Source organism: Lonchura striata, chromosome 3 (genome assembly GCF_046129695.1).
Source record: "Lonchura striata isolate bLonStr1 chromosome 3, bLonStr1.mat, whole genome shotgun sequence".
NCBI classification, from domain to species: domain Eukaryota; kingdom Metazoa; phylum Chordata; class Aves; order Passeriformes; family Estrildidae; genus Lonchura; species Lonchura striata.
Window position 1 is genome coordinate 3,605,704 of NC_134605.1, and position 15,771 is coordinate 3,621,474.

The window sequence follows — 15,771 nt, forward strand, 5'->3', positions numbered from 1 at the left end:
CACAATATTTGCTTTTCTATTATACTGGTAATTGAACAGCAATCTGTCACTCACTCCAAAGGAGATACAAGAAGTGGCAAATGACATGTCGTGTCATTTTAGGCCAGAAAATGTAAATGATTTTAAGCCCCATCACAAGACAAATGAGAACATCTGTTTCTTTCCCCTTGGCATGAGATTCAGTTATAAAAAATAGAAGTTTGAGGATTACAGTAGTACTGTACAAACAAAATAAGCACATCAGACACTAAAATACCTTCTTCTGTCCATATATTCTACTTTCTCTTGCCAAGTTGACTACTGCCTGATAGATTCTTGCTGTCTTCTTTGGCATTTTCTTTGAGATCATCAAGAAATTCTATTCCCCTTCCCCCTCCCCAGATGTTATATTTGGTAGGAAAGTGGCTAAACAAGGATCAATCAGCATGCTCAGCAAGCTGGCAGAGTAAGTGATACTTCTAACTCCACCAGAAAAGAGGATTCTCCAGGAGTGCCTTCTGGAGAGGGATTTAGCATGCTTAGTGAGGTGCCAGCTGCAGTGGCAGCCCCCACATGAAGCAGATAATATGATAAATAATAAGCCAGCCATCAGACAGGATAGGGCTGGGACAAGATCCTGATGAAAGGTCAGGGAACAAACCCTTGGTGCAGGTTTTAGTATTCTTAACATTTTCTCTGTTAGAGCCTGGAAATATGTGGCTTCTTACATCTTCCACTGTTCTTGTGACAAAACATGGCAAGACAAAAATATTAATAGCCTGCTGGCCTCTTGGCTCTTCCCATTTCAGAGCTGAGGAAGTGCAATGTCTGCTCACACACCTACTCCTCCTCAGCAGCACCTTTCTTCACAAGCAGCTGGTGACATACATAGAGATGAGGCTAAAGTCCGTGCCCCAAAAACTGCTGCAAAAAGACATTTTTTCAGAAGAAATCAGAATTGCAGACACTGTATGTTTTTATTTCAAGGAAGAAGTTCTGCATAATCAGTACAAAACAGTCCATTTCTACCCCTCCAACACAGAATCACAGAATATCCTGATCTAGAGAGGATCCACAAGGATCATCTAGTCCAACTCATGAACACAGAGGCTATTAATAATAAAATTGTTTTTGCTACAGAGAAAGCTTCATTTATATGAATCATTTATATGAATCATTAATTTATATATATCATTCACTCTATCATCCATAGAGTGTCAGTGCTTAGAATACAGTTTCTCCAAACCTCCTCCTCCTTCCTGGGGTAGAAATAAAAGTGACAAAGGGCCAATACCTGAGGCTTTCATCTTAATTTGTGCAAGTGCCACATCCTGGCACACTAGGCTGGATCCTATTACACCTCTGAATGGCTCTGCCATGCAAGTTCAGGAGCATCCTCTGCTTTTCTGCATGGCCAGTGACTTTGGCATCTCTCCAATGGCCTGACCTGTGCTTCTCTCTTGCAAAACAAATACAAGCACAACCGAGATCTGTCAGACAAGGGACGCCAGTTTTGAACTGTCTTTTTACAGCACAGAAATACTGCCTTGGTAATCGTATTAATGACATGAATATGTCATTATTGTATAGCAGAGAAACTAATTAATGAGAAAGTGAAAAATATAGGCCTTGATCTGCATACAAGTAGATATGCTGGCTTCACTGAAACCCCTAAAATGTGAGAAAAAAACACATGTGCATCCATATAAGTACTTGAGATCATACAGCCTGCAACCATTTTCAAACTATTCCAGTAGTAAAATAATATTAGACATAAACCAAGAAGCACATAGACACAAAGGCCATTATTGCAGAACTACAAACACATTAAAGTGAATCATTAATGTGGTGGCCTGAGGTCGCTGAACATTTTCAGTTTTCATTTTAATTTCTTTTAATTAAATTATGATTTAGGTCAGTTTTAATCATTACTTGTATATAACCCCTTTGGGGTAAATTTTAAAGGGTTAGTAATGAGTTATCTGCAGTAATTGTTTAATGGAGTTATGAGACTCTTCCCTCTGTGCTGCTTCAAGAAATTACCATGCTGCAGATGCAGCCCTGAACATGCTACTGTGAATGCACCCAGTCCAGTGAAGCTGTCAGTCCAATAAATAATAGTGCTTCATTTCCATGCAGCATTTTGTCCAGAAGTGTGGGAAGAGAATGAGAAAACTGTGGCTTGAGTGGCTTATCTCAGAGGTTAAAAATAAAACTGTTGTATTTAATATATTTAACGTCCTGAGAAATACAATAGTCTTGGCTAAAGCCTGGTGAAGTCACCATGCATGTCCCCCTTGCTTCACTCTTCTGTGGGTCAGAAGACAGCTAACTCAGCTTTATTGTAACCCCCCTGGTTAGGGAAGAACCAGAGGGAAACACTACAGCACAAAATTAAGTCCTGGGAATATAGGAGCATGCTGGTTCATCTCAGCTCAGTGCTGGAAATATGCTCACCTGGCTTCCCACTGGGTCTAACTCAGATTGTGCAAGAGAGGTGCTGGGCAAGGAACATGGAACATTTCATTGCAAAGATGCTGAGCATCACTATTCCTGTGATGGTTCAGAACAAATGAAGGGAGACATCTCCTGGAAGCCTGGGCTGACCAACACAACCAGAATATGGATGGATATCACACCCGAGATGTCACAGGCAGTCTGTGCAGAGGACAAAGATAATATTGGCATTTTGATGCAAAAAAACCCCACACACTGTGCTCACTTGGCTTTTCACTGGGTCTAACTCTCCATTGACTCAGATTGTACAGTACAGGTGCTGCACAGTATTGCCACTGTGCTTGTAGTGTCTAAAAGGGGACAGAAATTGCTCCTGTGAGCTGATGCATAGTTTACAGCAGTATAAAGAACCCCTGACTCCTGGCCCTACAGTTAGTCCTATCCAAGAGAAACAAAATGACCCCATGAGGGCAAGTGGAAATAAATCCTCAAATTTTATCATTACTATATAAATTTACCCTTTGTTCATATTTTTACAGTGTGCCTGAAGTCTGAGTAACTACACAGGACAAGGGACAGCCACATGGTTTCTTTTCCAAGCCACAGTCAAAATAAAGCTTGAGACCTATTTTGATTTTTACAAATTGAAGAAACAGACAGAGAAGCCAAAGAGAAGACTACACTCATAAAAGTCTTCAAAAAATGCAAACAAAGCCATGGACTACTTAGCATCAGCATTTTGGAATGAAAGGACCAGCCCCATCTCCTGCACTAGGCCCGAGCAATCAGGATGGTTTTCTGTTACTTACATCATGCTTAAAAATGAGCAATGAATTCCTTGGAGAGATGAGCCCCCTGCAGGTGTTCACTGGATAGAATTCTTCTCTGACAACACTGCATTAGTCACTGCAGTAACTTAAGTGTTTTGCACCTTAGCTCATCTTAGAAGGAAGACAATCTACTCCGAAGCATCCAGGGTGAAAAGAGGAATTGCAAGTGTCTTTCTGGTGCTGTTACACAAACATACACTGGGTTGCTAAAAGAAACCCAAATGGGTAAATGGCCAACGCAACAGGACTGCACATCACCTGTGGAGACCAAAATGAGCTGTGTTTTCTGAGTTTTGCAAAGCCATTGCATGGCAATTTAATGGAACAGCAGAAGCCACTTCACCAATGAAAATAATCTTCTAAGAAATGTTTGCTCAAGGAGAAAATACAACTGAAAATACAGATAACATCCTCCTTTACCCCTGGCTAAGTGCAAGGTGATCACTTAATATTCTGAAAGCTGTAATCAGTCAGGACAGATGGTGGACTTCAAAACAGAAGCAAAAAGAGAAGCTATCATCCACAAAGGATGGAGGTTAATTACCACTTTTTAAACATAACCCATCTGCATTAAGGTGAAACTTATCACAGATATGTTTGATACACATCCTTCCCAGGGAATTTCTTCTGTACTACTTCATCTTCATTTAACATTTTATTAAAAGATTAGGTTTGCTGGCAAAAAGAAGACAGTCAATTGTAAGCTATCTTAATAAAAAGCAACACTTTTAAGGCTGAATAAACGACTGTGTTTTTTTAAGTATAATTATGTATCTCAATGTTCATTTTTAGTAGATTATGAGTGGAGCAAAACTTTACTGAAGAATATGACTGCCCCGTGGGATATAAAGTATGACTGTAACTACAATTTATCACAGGATAAAAGAACCCCTTGCCATAAACTGCAGAACATATTAAAATATATTAAGAACTCAAATCTAGATAATATTAATTAATACCTTAAAGAGACAGACAATCAGGCCTGCACAGTGTTAGAAGACTCTTAGAACATCTCTGCATACTGGCAAGAAAGAGCCATCTGTGTGCATGCCACCATTCAGAGAGGATTGAGCCCACCTTGGAGGGAAGTAGCACAAGCCAAGTGCCATGGACTATGGTGGGTCCCTCTCCATGAAGCCAGAGAGTGGAAAATTCATGGCAAATAAAGGAGAAGCAGGAAGGGGAAGCCTTATGTTAATCTCACAATTAGAAGATTGAGCCATAAGCAGAGGTTTATTTCCTGGTCTCAAGATGATGCACTTTTTGCCTTTTCACAAAAACTTTTTTTGGGAGAAGGGATGAGGAACCAGGGTGTCTCCCTCTTGGTGAGAATCAAACTGAATGGCCATGACCTGCTGGACCAATGAGTTGTCAAGATTAACATGAAGTTTTATTTTGCCTCATTTCTGCTGTGTACTTCAATCTCTCATTATTATATATTATTATAATAATATATATATATAACGTATAATATTATATATTATTATATATGTCAGACTGACATCTCTCATGGACAGAGCATCCACCAAGTCAGGCAGGTGCCAGCTGGTGAGCCTGGATTTCTGACGTAACACTCAGAAATGTGATGTTACCTTTGAATGCCAAGAGGCCAAATTGTGGTGACTCCATCAGGCAAAGGAACCAACACTATCAACTCTGTTAAAGGTGATTTGTGTTCATTTTGAACTTTGTGGTTTGGCTCATTCATCAACCTGTTCTCCTTCCCACCAAGTGAATGGAAAGCAAAGTTCACCCTGGATGAATAACTCCAACAGACCCGCTCCTTCACAGGTGATCCTGGGAAACAAACAGCCTATCAATCTATCAGGAGGAATCTGGTCATTCATCTGGGGAGCAGCTTATGAGAGAAGCTGGAGTAAGACAACTTCCAGAGCTCCAGTTCTGTCTTCACATCCCTTGAAGGAGGGCAAGAAAATGGCTTTTGCTGCGTGGATTGATTATTTTTCTGCTGAAGGAAGAGAAAAAGCAGGCATTTGTGCTACTCCTACTAGATGTGTTACTCATTTTTGATGCAACATTGGTCTCACACAGGCCGTGGAGGGAATGGATGGGGAAGCTCTTTGGCAGGCTCTGCTTCATATCTGAGAAATCCCGTAAAGAAGGAAAGGGCAAACAGTTTTGCTTCTCCCTATTGCACACACCGTATGGGAGGACACATGGTGGGGTAGGTAAGAGACACAAGGAACATTTAAGATTTTTGTTTTGTTAGGATTTTGTATAAATGGCTTGCCTTTGCTTGGTGACAATAAGGAGGATGAGAATGGGTGACTGTGGTATTTGTGCCAACTCATGGCTGCTATGTTATGACAAGTATTGCCATTTTGTCTATGCAACCACTTTAAGATTGTGTTATGAAGCTACTGAAGTAAAACATGCATATGTTTTCTTTAGTACCAAACATATTTTGTTCACCTGACAATTTACAATCACTCAATCTATGAATGCACCTGACTGAGGGAAAGGAAAAATTATCCCTGGCAGCTTTTACTCTCCCAGGATGCAGGAAAGTGGCAGGAGGAAAAAAAAAAGAACAAAAAGCAAGAAAATGATTTGGCATGTTTGCACATGTCAAACCTGAAATACTGCAGGGAACCTGTGAGTAAAAGAGGTTTCCTAGTCTATCCATTTTCACAGACAATACCTCTGCAGTGAAAATCTATGGAATACAACCACTGACATAAGAATCTGCTGTGCAGTTCACACTTACTTTTCTCTACCAACAGTGTGGAGAGAACAATATAGCTAATAGCATAATAACAGAGACCATTAATACTTTAGTGGTTTGGTATAAGGTTGCTTTCATTAGCATGTCAAGTGTTTATTTTAGCTTACTGCAAAACAAGCTCCTTACATACAGCCACTTACTCACCTTTCCTTGATTGCAAAGAGGGTGATAATAAAGGAACTTACTTTCCCCAATATTCTGTGGAGGTTTTAACATGTACTGAAATGCTATTGCTCCATTACCTCTAGCCAACGAATCAGCCTGGTGAGCTGGAGAAAAATATTACAGCAGAAATATTGCTGAACTCAGTGGAATAGGTTTCAGAGACTGCCACAAGGGCAGACACAAGGCTGCTATCACTGCAAGTTGTACTCCCATCTTCAATCTAAAACAACACTCACAACCAAGCAGAGGAAATACACTGTGCTCTTCCCATGTCTCAGTGCATATTTGTTACCTATTTTATAGCTAGTCTTGTTATCAAAGGGAAAATAATATCCTATGTTAAATTTGGACTTGATTTTATTGATAAAAGATAGGGGTTGGGCTTTTGGGGATTTTCATTTGTTTTGTGGGGATTTGTTTTGTATATTTGTTTACTTTTTTTGTGTGTGACCTTTCCCCCTTTTTCCTTTCCTTTCCTTTCCTTTCCTTTCCTTTCCTTTCCTTTCCTTTCCTTTCCTTTCCTTTCCTTTCCTTTCCTTTCCTTTCCTTTCCTTTCCTTTCCTTTCCTTTCCTTTCCTTTCCTTTCCTTTCCTTTCCTTTCCTTTCCTTTCCTTTCCTTTCCTTTCCTTTCCTTTCCTTTCCTTTCCTTTCCTTTCCTTTCCTTTCCTTTCCTTTCCTTTCCTTTCCTTTCCCTCTTTAACTTGGGGTACTTAAAGTGAATTATCCCAAAGTATAAACACACCAAACCACAAAGCACTTCAGTTTTACCCTAAGGGAAATTCAACCAAGTCGACCTCAGGCAGTGTTTGCCTATGTTGTGTTTTATTCAAGAATGTTTATACGCATTAGCTACTCAGTTATTCTTTTAAAAAGAAAATAAAAAAGCTAGCTTCTTGGAAGTGAAGACAAACCCCTACCTAAATAAAAATATTCAGATATGTAGTTATGGTTCATGTCACATCTTCAGAACTTTTATAATCTTCAAGGCTCCCCATTAAAAGTTCTTCTAATTAATAAAAACCAACAGCTAATAATTAGGAGAACTAAATCCTCCTCTCAGACAAATGTGTGCAAATCCCATTTACTGCAATGGAAATGGCTCACAGGTGTGTTACATTAGACTCCAGCCACTTGGCAACTTGACAGGAATTCAGTGTCTAGATCCCAACTTCTTGTCTCCTCTTCCAGAGGCACAGGTAATGCCAAAGAAATCTGACCCAGGTTTCTCCACAGGCCCCTCAGCAAACACTTTAATCACCTATTCTTTTCTCCATCATAACAACTCAAGGCTAAATCTGAATTTTCAATCCTAAACATTACAGGTTTGCTTCCTGCCTAGCAGATGGGAGCTCTGCCACCAGCTATATTAAATCCAGCAGCAGTGATTATGTTTTACAGACTTCAATTCTATCAAATCTATACAGCAAAATCTACTGTATGACATCAAATTCAAGGAATTCAGGCATTTTACAGCTCAGGAGTAATGCAATAATTCTATTGCCATACTGTTTACTTTGCCCTTCCTACACGTTTATTTGTGCTTCACAAAGTGAACAGTAGGTCACTGGGAAAAATGGATAGGCACAGAAAAACAGGAAACTGTACCTAGGGAGCCACAGAAAGAGTGAAACAACATCAGTTAATTTTTGAATGGAAGGAAAACCTTACAGTTTGACGATACTTTCTCCCTTCCATTTTATTTTTTTTTTCAAGATATTGATACAATGAAAAGTTTTAGCCACACTCAACGTAAGAATATATCATAAAACAACTGCTGTTCTGCCTGTTTAGGAACATTGAAGGTGTCACCACAATCCCAGCCGTGGTTCAGCCTACATAAAAATGGACATGTGGTTTGTCATCACTGAATTCTCTAATTCAAACATAAAATTGGCATTTTAATTTAAACTGGGTTCAATGCAGCATGAAAGGAAAGACACTCAGGTGTGATGAAATGTCATGGGTCCCTCCAATAGCTGTCCCTTCCAGGTGATGACAGCTCTTGCTTTAATGACCTGCCTGTAACAACCAGTCACAATGTTAGTGACAGCATGTTACTAGCAGTTACTTAAAATGATCAATGTTAACATTTTTTCTGCTCTTTGTGACTCACACTATACCCTAGTCAGAAAACTTTAGGAGCTGAATGCACAGCACTAAGTCACAATGCTGAAGATTGTGGAGCCACTGAGATACAAAATTAGATAGGTCATTTGAAGAATATTAGGTCTAAAATAATCCATGACAAGGAAGTGTCATGGATTAATAATGAAGGTTCATTCTTTTATCTATGTCACATAAGAGGAATTTCTTCAGCATTGGGGTGTTTTGCTCTTCTACAAATCTGAAAGCGTTGAAAATAAGCCTTTGATGTTAACAGTTTATAAAGAACTCTACCAGTGAGATAGAGATTAGGAAAATTTACTTTGATCCAGTTTTAGAGCAACATAGACCACGTTAATGTTCATACACATGGACAAGCTTCCCTGAGCAGACTCAAGTGGACAAAAATATCCTCAGAGGAACAACACTATAGGCATAATGTTAATCACCTGTGACTTCTAACTGCAGAGAGATGTACTACATTGTGTAAGGTCTGGAAACATAAACATTGTAAAAAGGAAAACAGCAAAAATTTCTTGTAGAAAAGGAAAGCGAGGATTTTATCACTCCGTGTTTCACAGCAGGTACCTGACCAATTTAACCAACCAGACTATGACCCAAGCTCCTCACAACATGGATTACACTTGGGCTTTTCAATTACATGAAGTCAGAACTGGTTAGAGATAAAACAGCAGCAATTTATTAAGATGTATCACCAATAATCAGCAGCCCATCACATAAAAACAGGGTTTGTAATTGTGAATCTACCTTAGGATGAAATATACTTCAGAAGACTTATAATCCCTTTATCTAGGCCAAAAAGAACTCTTCAAGTGTGTGCAAAGAGCATTTTTAACTGAAAGTTTTCCCAAGAATTCAAACCAAACGTTTCCTCAAAATGTGAACTGATTAATAGCCCTGAGAAGCTGTTAGACCACCTACCTTCAGCATCATCCTGCAGGTCCTCAGGCTGCTCTTCTTTGCTCTTTGTGGGAGATGAAGGCTGGCCTTCTTTAAACATAAAACATTGTAAATTACATACATTATTTGGAAATGGTTTCATTGGATCAGATATTACCATGTGTGATATCACAATTGTATGTTTTATCTTAGCACTCCATTCAGTACTCAATGCTTATCTTTCTGCTATTTAAATTATTGCACCATCTCTTATGAAATTTATAATATGTGGCTTCCAGCCTGGTCTGGACTTTCTCAGACTTTCACAGGACAGCAGTGAAGAAAGCTCATACTTAAATAACATACTGCTTCACAAGCACTACAGAAACAATAATCATAACCCTCAGCCAAATAATGTTTTAATTTTTAGTTGTAAGCATAATATTTATTATACTGCATTATGGAACTGTGGAGAAATAATCTGATCTAAATGACCTTTTTTCTCAGCTCAATTCTCCACTCACTGTTTTAACACAAGAACAAATGAATATAGACTGAAATTAATAATTAAATGAAAGGTAGGGAAACAAATTCCACAGCTTTCACAAATTCACAAATTTCACAAATTTCCTTAACAGAGAGTGAAGTCAAGGAAATGAAAGCTTTACAAGATAGAAATGTTTGGGTTGAAAAAATCCATTCCAGCCTTTCAGAGAGTGGGCAATATCAAGCTGGAGGAAAGGGAGCAAAAATTGAGGCCAATTAAATGTGAGATCTCCCTTACTTGTATGGACTGAAGCACAGAGTGTTTAATATCAATTGGTTAAACTTCAAATATTATGAACTTTTTCTACAATATTTTCAAAATATCCTGTCAACATAAATGATGGCATTACTGTTTGTTTGCTATGACACACCTCAAGGCACAAACTGGTAGCAGAGAAAACCTGTTAATAAAAAGGGAGGCCAAGCTGGAAATTAGGCATAAAGGTATTCATAAATTAAGACATTTAATGCAAGCAGGTTCCCTAATTAAAACATTCTTTAAACATTGCTGCTTAACCACGAAAGCAGTGACTGACAGACAATTAAAACTCAATTCATTGCTCCTACTGAATGTATTCAACCGTGATGGGAAAATGACTCTCTGTCATTTGACTTTCTGTCAAGCCTCCTGATTCCTTGTGGCTAACTGAGGGCTTGGTTGCAGGAGAAGCCTAAAGAAAACCTACTTTTTTGTGTGCTGGAAATAAACCTTGACCACTCGTAACCAGGAAATTTAAGAACACATATGACCTCACATTATTCACCCCTATTGCTGTTGCCACTAGAAAATAAGGCTCATGATTAGCTAATTACCAACTAGGAAAAAATTACCTACACATGCTTTATAAATTGCTTAAGTGTTTCAGAAACTCCCAGGTCTCTCCTGCTGTCACATATATGCCACACAATCATCTACTCTTTACGTTGCTGGAGTTTTAAACAGCTCTTGACAAGGAGATGCTCAGCTCTCATGATGGTCTTGGCTCTTTTAAGACCAATAGATTCTCCCCTTTTATCTTCTACCTTTCCACAATTACATATATCTAGGACCAAAATGCTGAAAAATTTTGAAACAGATGGTATGAAGGCAAGTTATGATGTGAAAAAGTAATTTGCAGATTCAAGGGGTAGTTGGACTCAATGATCCTTGTGGGTCCCTTTAATTCAGGATATTTTATAACTCTAAGAATATTTTGTTCATCCAAAAGACAAAAAAGGGAGTCAATCATTGGCTTTGAATGGAGTCCAGGGAACACAGAAATAGTCTCTGCCAACCATACTTATGCCCAAAAAACCCAAAAGACACATGGATTGGGAAGGTGGCAGGACAGCTCAAAATGGCAGCAAGAATTTCAAAATTGAGATCTGTATGTGAGTAGTGAAATTTTATCTCACTTCCTTAATTTTAATTAAAGAACCTTATTAAAAAAAAAAAAAAGCCAATCTGAACATTGCTTTTACAAATTTCTACTAGAAGGGAGTTTACACTTCTTTCTAGAACTACACACAGCTCAGAGCATGAAGAGCCCTTAGCAATCAGTAAATAAAGCCAGTTATTGAAAAACAGAGCAAGCCTTGAGGTTTGGTTTGGTGGTAGACTGTTCCTGGGAGCACTTAATACAGGACATGTCATGTGTCATGCCATCATGCTTGCTCATCTGAATTTGAAATTCGAACACAGTATTTTGAGGAAAACAAGAGTTTTCAAGTGCTAAGATGAATTTCTTTCTGAAATGAAGAAGGCAGGAGTAACCACAAGAAAATCTGTGGGGAAAAATAAAGGCAAAGCCTGCCAAATAAAGACATGCTTTGTCAACCCCTTAAGGGGCTCAGGAGCAATGCTGATAGAGTTCAACAAGAACTGTAATACAAAAGAGACATCCTGAAAATAACCAGACTTGTGAAGACTTATTAATACCAATCCTCTCACTTTAAAAAAAAAAAACAAACTTGAATATTTATAGTGGACCATATCAACATATGGCTTCTTTGGTTAAAATGCCACTCTGAACTATCTGCTCTGTTTTCTTTTTTGTTTGAGAATAATTCACATGAGGGGACTGAATCAATAGGAATGCTTCAATCAACACTTCCCCTCTACTGAGGATTTTTATCATGTAACCAATCCATGAAGTTTCCTCCAGTCCTACACATCAAATGTCAATCCAGGTAAAGTGCAAATGTCCAGCCAGGTCTTTCAGGATTATTTGAATAGATTAGGTAATATAACCAACATCTTAATTGACAGCCCAAAGATGGAGAGGGAGGAGTTGTACATTCAGAGAAGTCAGAATTGTTAGCACAGATGCACTCTGTAAAAAGCCTTCAAAATGCTCACAAAATGGTGTAAAGGCAGTGTCCCAGGAGAACAAGATTTCAATCACTATTTCACTATTTTTAGCAGATATCCCTTATTCCAGAGACAGAAAATGATCTGTGTTTACAATGGTCAAAATAAAACTCTTAGCCCTTTTTGCTCTCCAGCCATGTGTATGTCCTTCCAAACAGTTAATCAAATATTACTGAAATTTTATCTGTAAATTTCTTTTTAAAAAGAGCAGATCTGGACAGGTGTCTGAACTGATCATATTAAAATATTTTCTAATTGTGATCATTTGTGCAAAAAGGTTTCTGAGCTCTACTACTGGGAGACATATTTCTTCTTTATAGGCTAATTCAGAGGGTCAGCAAGTCATGTAAATCCCACAGTCTGTCTCCAAGTAACCAATTTTCAAAATCCTTCACAACTCCCAAATTTGCCTTGTTGCACGTGATTGCTATTTTCATCTCAAGAATAAAAGATAAAGTCTCCCTCCAAAAATCAATCTCCAAGAGTAAGGGTGTGCATACAGTGGAACATGCCAAAAAACTCTGTATTTATGTATCTTGGTTGTCATAGGGTATTATTAGTTTTTAAGCCCTGATAATGTGAATGAGATCCTTCACCTTGTTGTTTTAACTGGCTGTGGCTTCTAGGAAAAGAATAGGTGGTTCATCAGGACAATCAGGATAGAAACAGGATAAACAGCAGAGCATTTATTAGGAATAACTACTTGATGGGAAATGACAGTAGTGTGGCAACAAAGAGATGATGTCAAAAGGCTTTGGTATCTGGCAGAGAATGAAGCTGAACAGGTTGAGGGAGAATATAGATTCAGATTCAGAATTGAAAGATTTTCCTGAATGTTTATTTATTTTTTCCTTTTTTTTTAAATTGCAATAGCAATGGTAAGAGAACTGATTTATGTCAACAAACAATATCATTATTATGTACTGACATAAGTCAATTATCGTAACATTAGGGAAAAAAAAAATGAAACAAAAACACTCAGGAAAAACTAACTACTGCATCATCTGATCCTTGTGTTATGTAGGGAATCATTCACAAAGTAAAGCTGAGATGTAGACCTGCACAGGCCCAGACCTGCTATTTCTATATCTGCCCTTTTGACTCAAACCCTGCTAACACCAACTGCATGACACATGATAACCTCAAAGCACTTCAAATTAAGTGGTGCCATTAAGCCAGCAACTACAAGACTCAGCATTCAGAATAACAGACAGCTAGATTAAAAGCTTATTAATCAAATGCCATTAGAAGAGTGGGTTTGAGTGTGTGTATTTAGAAAGAGTGGATTATTTTTATTTTTAAATGTTTTTTCTTATTCTACTATGTCCAATATAAGCAGTGATGTTGTATGATAAACTTGCCAAAGTTGTCATTCCTGCTTGTTGATTTTATAGAATGAATATAGATACTAATGGACATTATCTAGCAAATTGTCTTAAGGATGGTTTTTTATCCTATACCCATTTTTGTTTCTGTTTTTGTTTTGTGTCCAGTGTGGTCTCTGCCTCCCTTTCCCTCTCCTCCCCCAGCTCTAGGAGTATTGCTGTGGGTTAGAGCTAAAGTTCCTATACATGTCTAGTCTGCAACATGTGCTCTCTAGGAATCCAACCTCTCCTTTTCACTTCGAGCAAAACAATTGGAGAAAACACCCCAAATGGATATGGACAGCTCAAGGAAAAATTGGTTGTCAGTATTGGTGCCAGCTGTTGACTCCATCTGCTGCAGTCATGACCCATGAAGTCAAGTGGAATGAAAAATGATTATACAATTAATATCCTGTAGTGGTGACTAGAAGGTACTTCTCCATTTTCCCCTTTGAAGAGTAAATAGTAGATATCCTCCAAACTGAAAAAAAATTAGTATAAAAATGAAAACTCCCCTCAATGCAAAAATTATGCTTGTATTTATAATTCCAGTAGACACATGCTACAATCATTAAAAACTCCATGCAAAAACAGGTCAAAAGGGAATAACTTGTATATCTGCTTCACTACTGGGGTGGATATACAAAATACACTTATTTTTAGCCCTGTAGGTGTTAATTGCTTATAACCAATGCACTGATTCCCAAAATATCTCCAATAAATAAATAATTTTCTGATAAAGAAATAACCAAGGACGTGCTCTTAAAGCTCACAGCATCGTAGACCATCGAGGGCAGCTCTGATCTGATCTATCTCATATGCACAAAAGAAATGTCTTCTTCAAATTACATAATTCAGTGATAATTTCCCAGAGTATCTATGTAGCTTTACCTAAATTAATGAAGCTGGGAAGGATACATGACAAAAAAGTAGAATTGCATTCCTTTTAATTCTAATTTAAAATGCTTTAAAAAAAACCCAAAAAACCCACACCAATTTAATTTGCATAATCTCCATAAAAACAAGACAAAAAACTGAAAAATAATTTGGCTTCTAAAAAGATACATGCCATGATAAATATAAAAAATTAAATAAGAAATGTTAGATGAATACTGCAAATTTAACAGGGGCATTATCTTTGGCAAATATTTGTTATATGATGACAAGTCCTTTTTTTTCCACTTTTATGTATGTTCTTACAACTTTATCAATCAAACTAACTGTATTAAAATTACTAAAATTTCCTATCCAGTAATCTTGACACCAAAATGTAATTACAATTACATGTAATAAAATCAGTAGGCCAGAACAGCCATAAAAAAATGTGCTAATCCATCAGTATAACACATATCTGTGCATATCTGTTTTCACACCTTTGTATATGCACCATTCTTTGAGTATTTCTAATTTCTCAGGTAATTAAGTAGTTGCATAAATGATCATAATCCATTTGTCTTTAGGACAATCTTTCCAATTTAAGTAGTCAAAATACTGCTTCAAGAGCTTTTACCTCTGTTTTCTGGCTGGTATATGCCTGCCTCTCCCCTTGTGGCACTCCTTTCTGACCTTAAGCTTAAAGTCTGACCTGAACTCCTTATGTTTTCATAAAGAGAGCTGGATGTTCCTGCACAGTCACTGGGCCGTGATGGGATCAGGGTCACAGAGACCTTGGAGGAAGCTTGGAAGGAGAGGCAGAGGAGCAGAGGGAGCTACTCTGCACCTGAAAGGAGATGCACTGCACAGAAATCCATATGGAACAGGAGATGTTCACTGAGGACTCTGGGAATCCAGAGCATCCCTCTGGCTGCCCTGGCATGTCTGGGATCCTGGCAGGGGTCAGGAACCCCCCTGGACAGAGCCCCCAGAGACACTGGCTGTGATCTCTGGCCATGGAAAAGAGTTTTCAATCTTACAGGATGAATTACCAGCTCTGAGTGTTTGATATAAGTAATAATTAAGTGTGGCACGGGTGCAAAAGTAAAATTTTAGGATTTTAGATAAGGGGTCCAAAGGGGACAAGCTGGAGGAAATTGGGTGTGTCTTGTCCTTTTTCTCCTTCTTCATGCCCTCCATGTTTCACTGTGGTGTTGGCATTTTTCTGTTGGTTCAGGCTGGGGACACACTGTCCAACGTAGGTGACAGATATTGGCGCGTTATTGTAAATCCAGCCCAGGGAGTTTCTGGTATTTAATGTTTGTAACATCCCACTGAGGGCAGAGCCCCACACGCTGCCCTGCAGGACAGAGCTGGGCAGGGCAGCAGAACATGTGAGAGATAAACAGAATAAACAACCTGGAAACCAGCACAGACCAATTATGGCTTCTGCTTTGG

The 15,771-nt window shown here is 38.3% G+C and overlaps 1 protein-coding gene across 6 annotated transcripts in view; it reads right to left on the reverse strand.

Annotated features, from left to right (window-relative positions):
• Positions 1-15,771, reverse strand: part of MACROD2 (mono-ADP ribosylhydrolase 2) — an 855,789-nt gene that overhangs the window by 51,961 nt on the left and 788,057 nt on the right. For 5 of the 6 annotated variants that reach the window (XM_021527840.3, XM_077781852.1, XM_021527838.3 and 2 more), the window contains one exon: positions 9,223-9,291. In XM_021527840.3, the coding sequence (XP_021383515.1) occupies positions 9,223-9,291 (69 nt within the window). The remainder of the gene's footprint in view (positions 1-9,222; positions 9,292-15,771) is intronic. The other variant, XM_021527839.3, reaches the window with a different exon arrangement.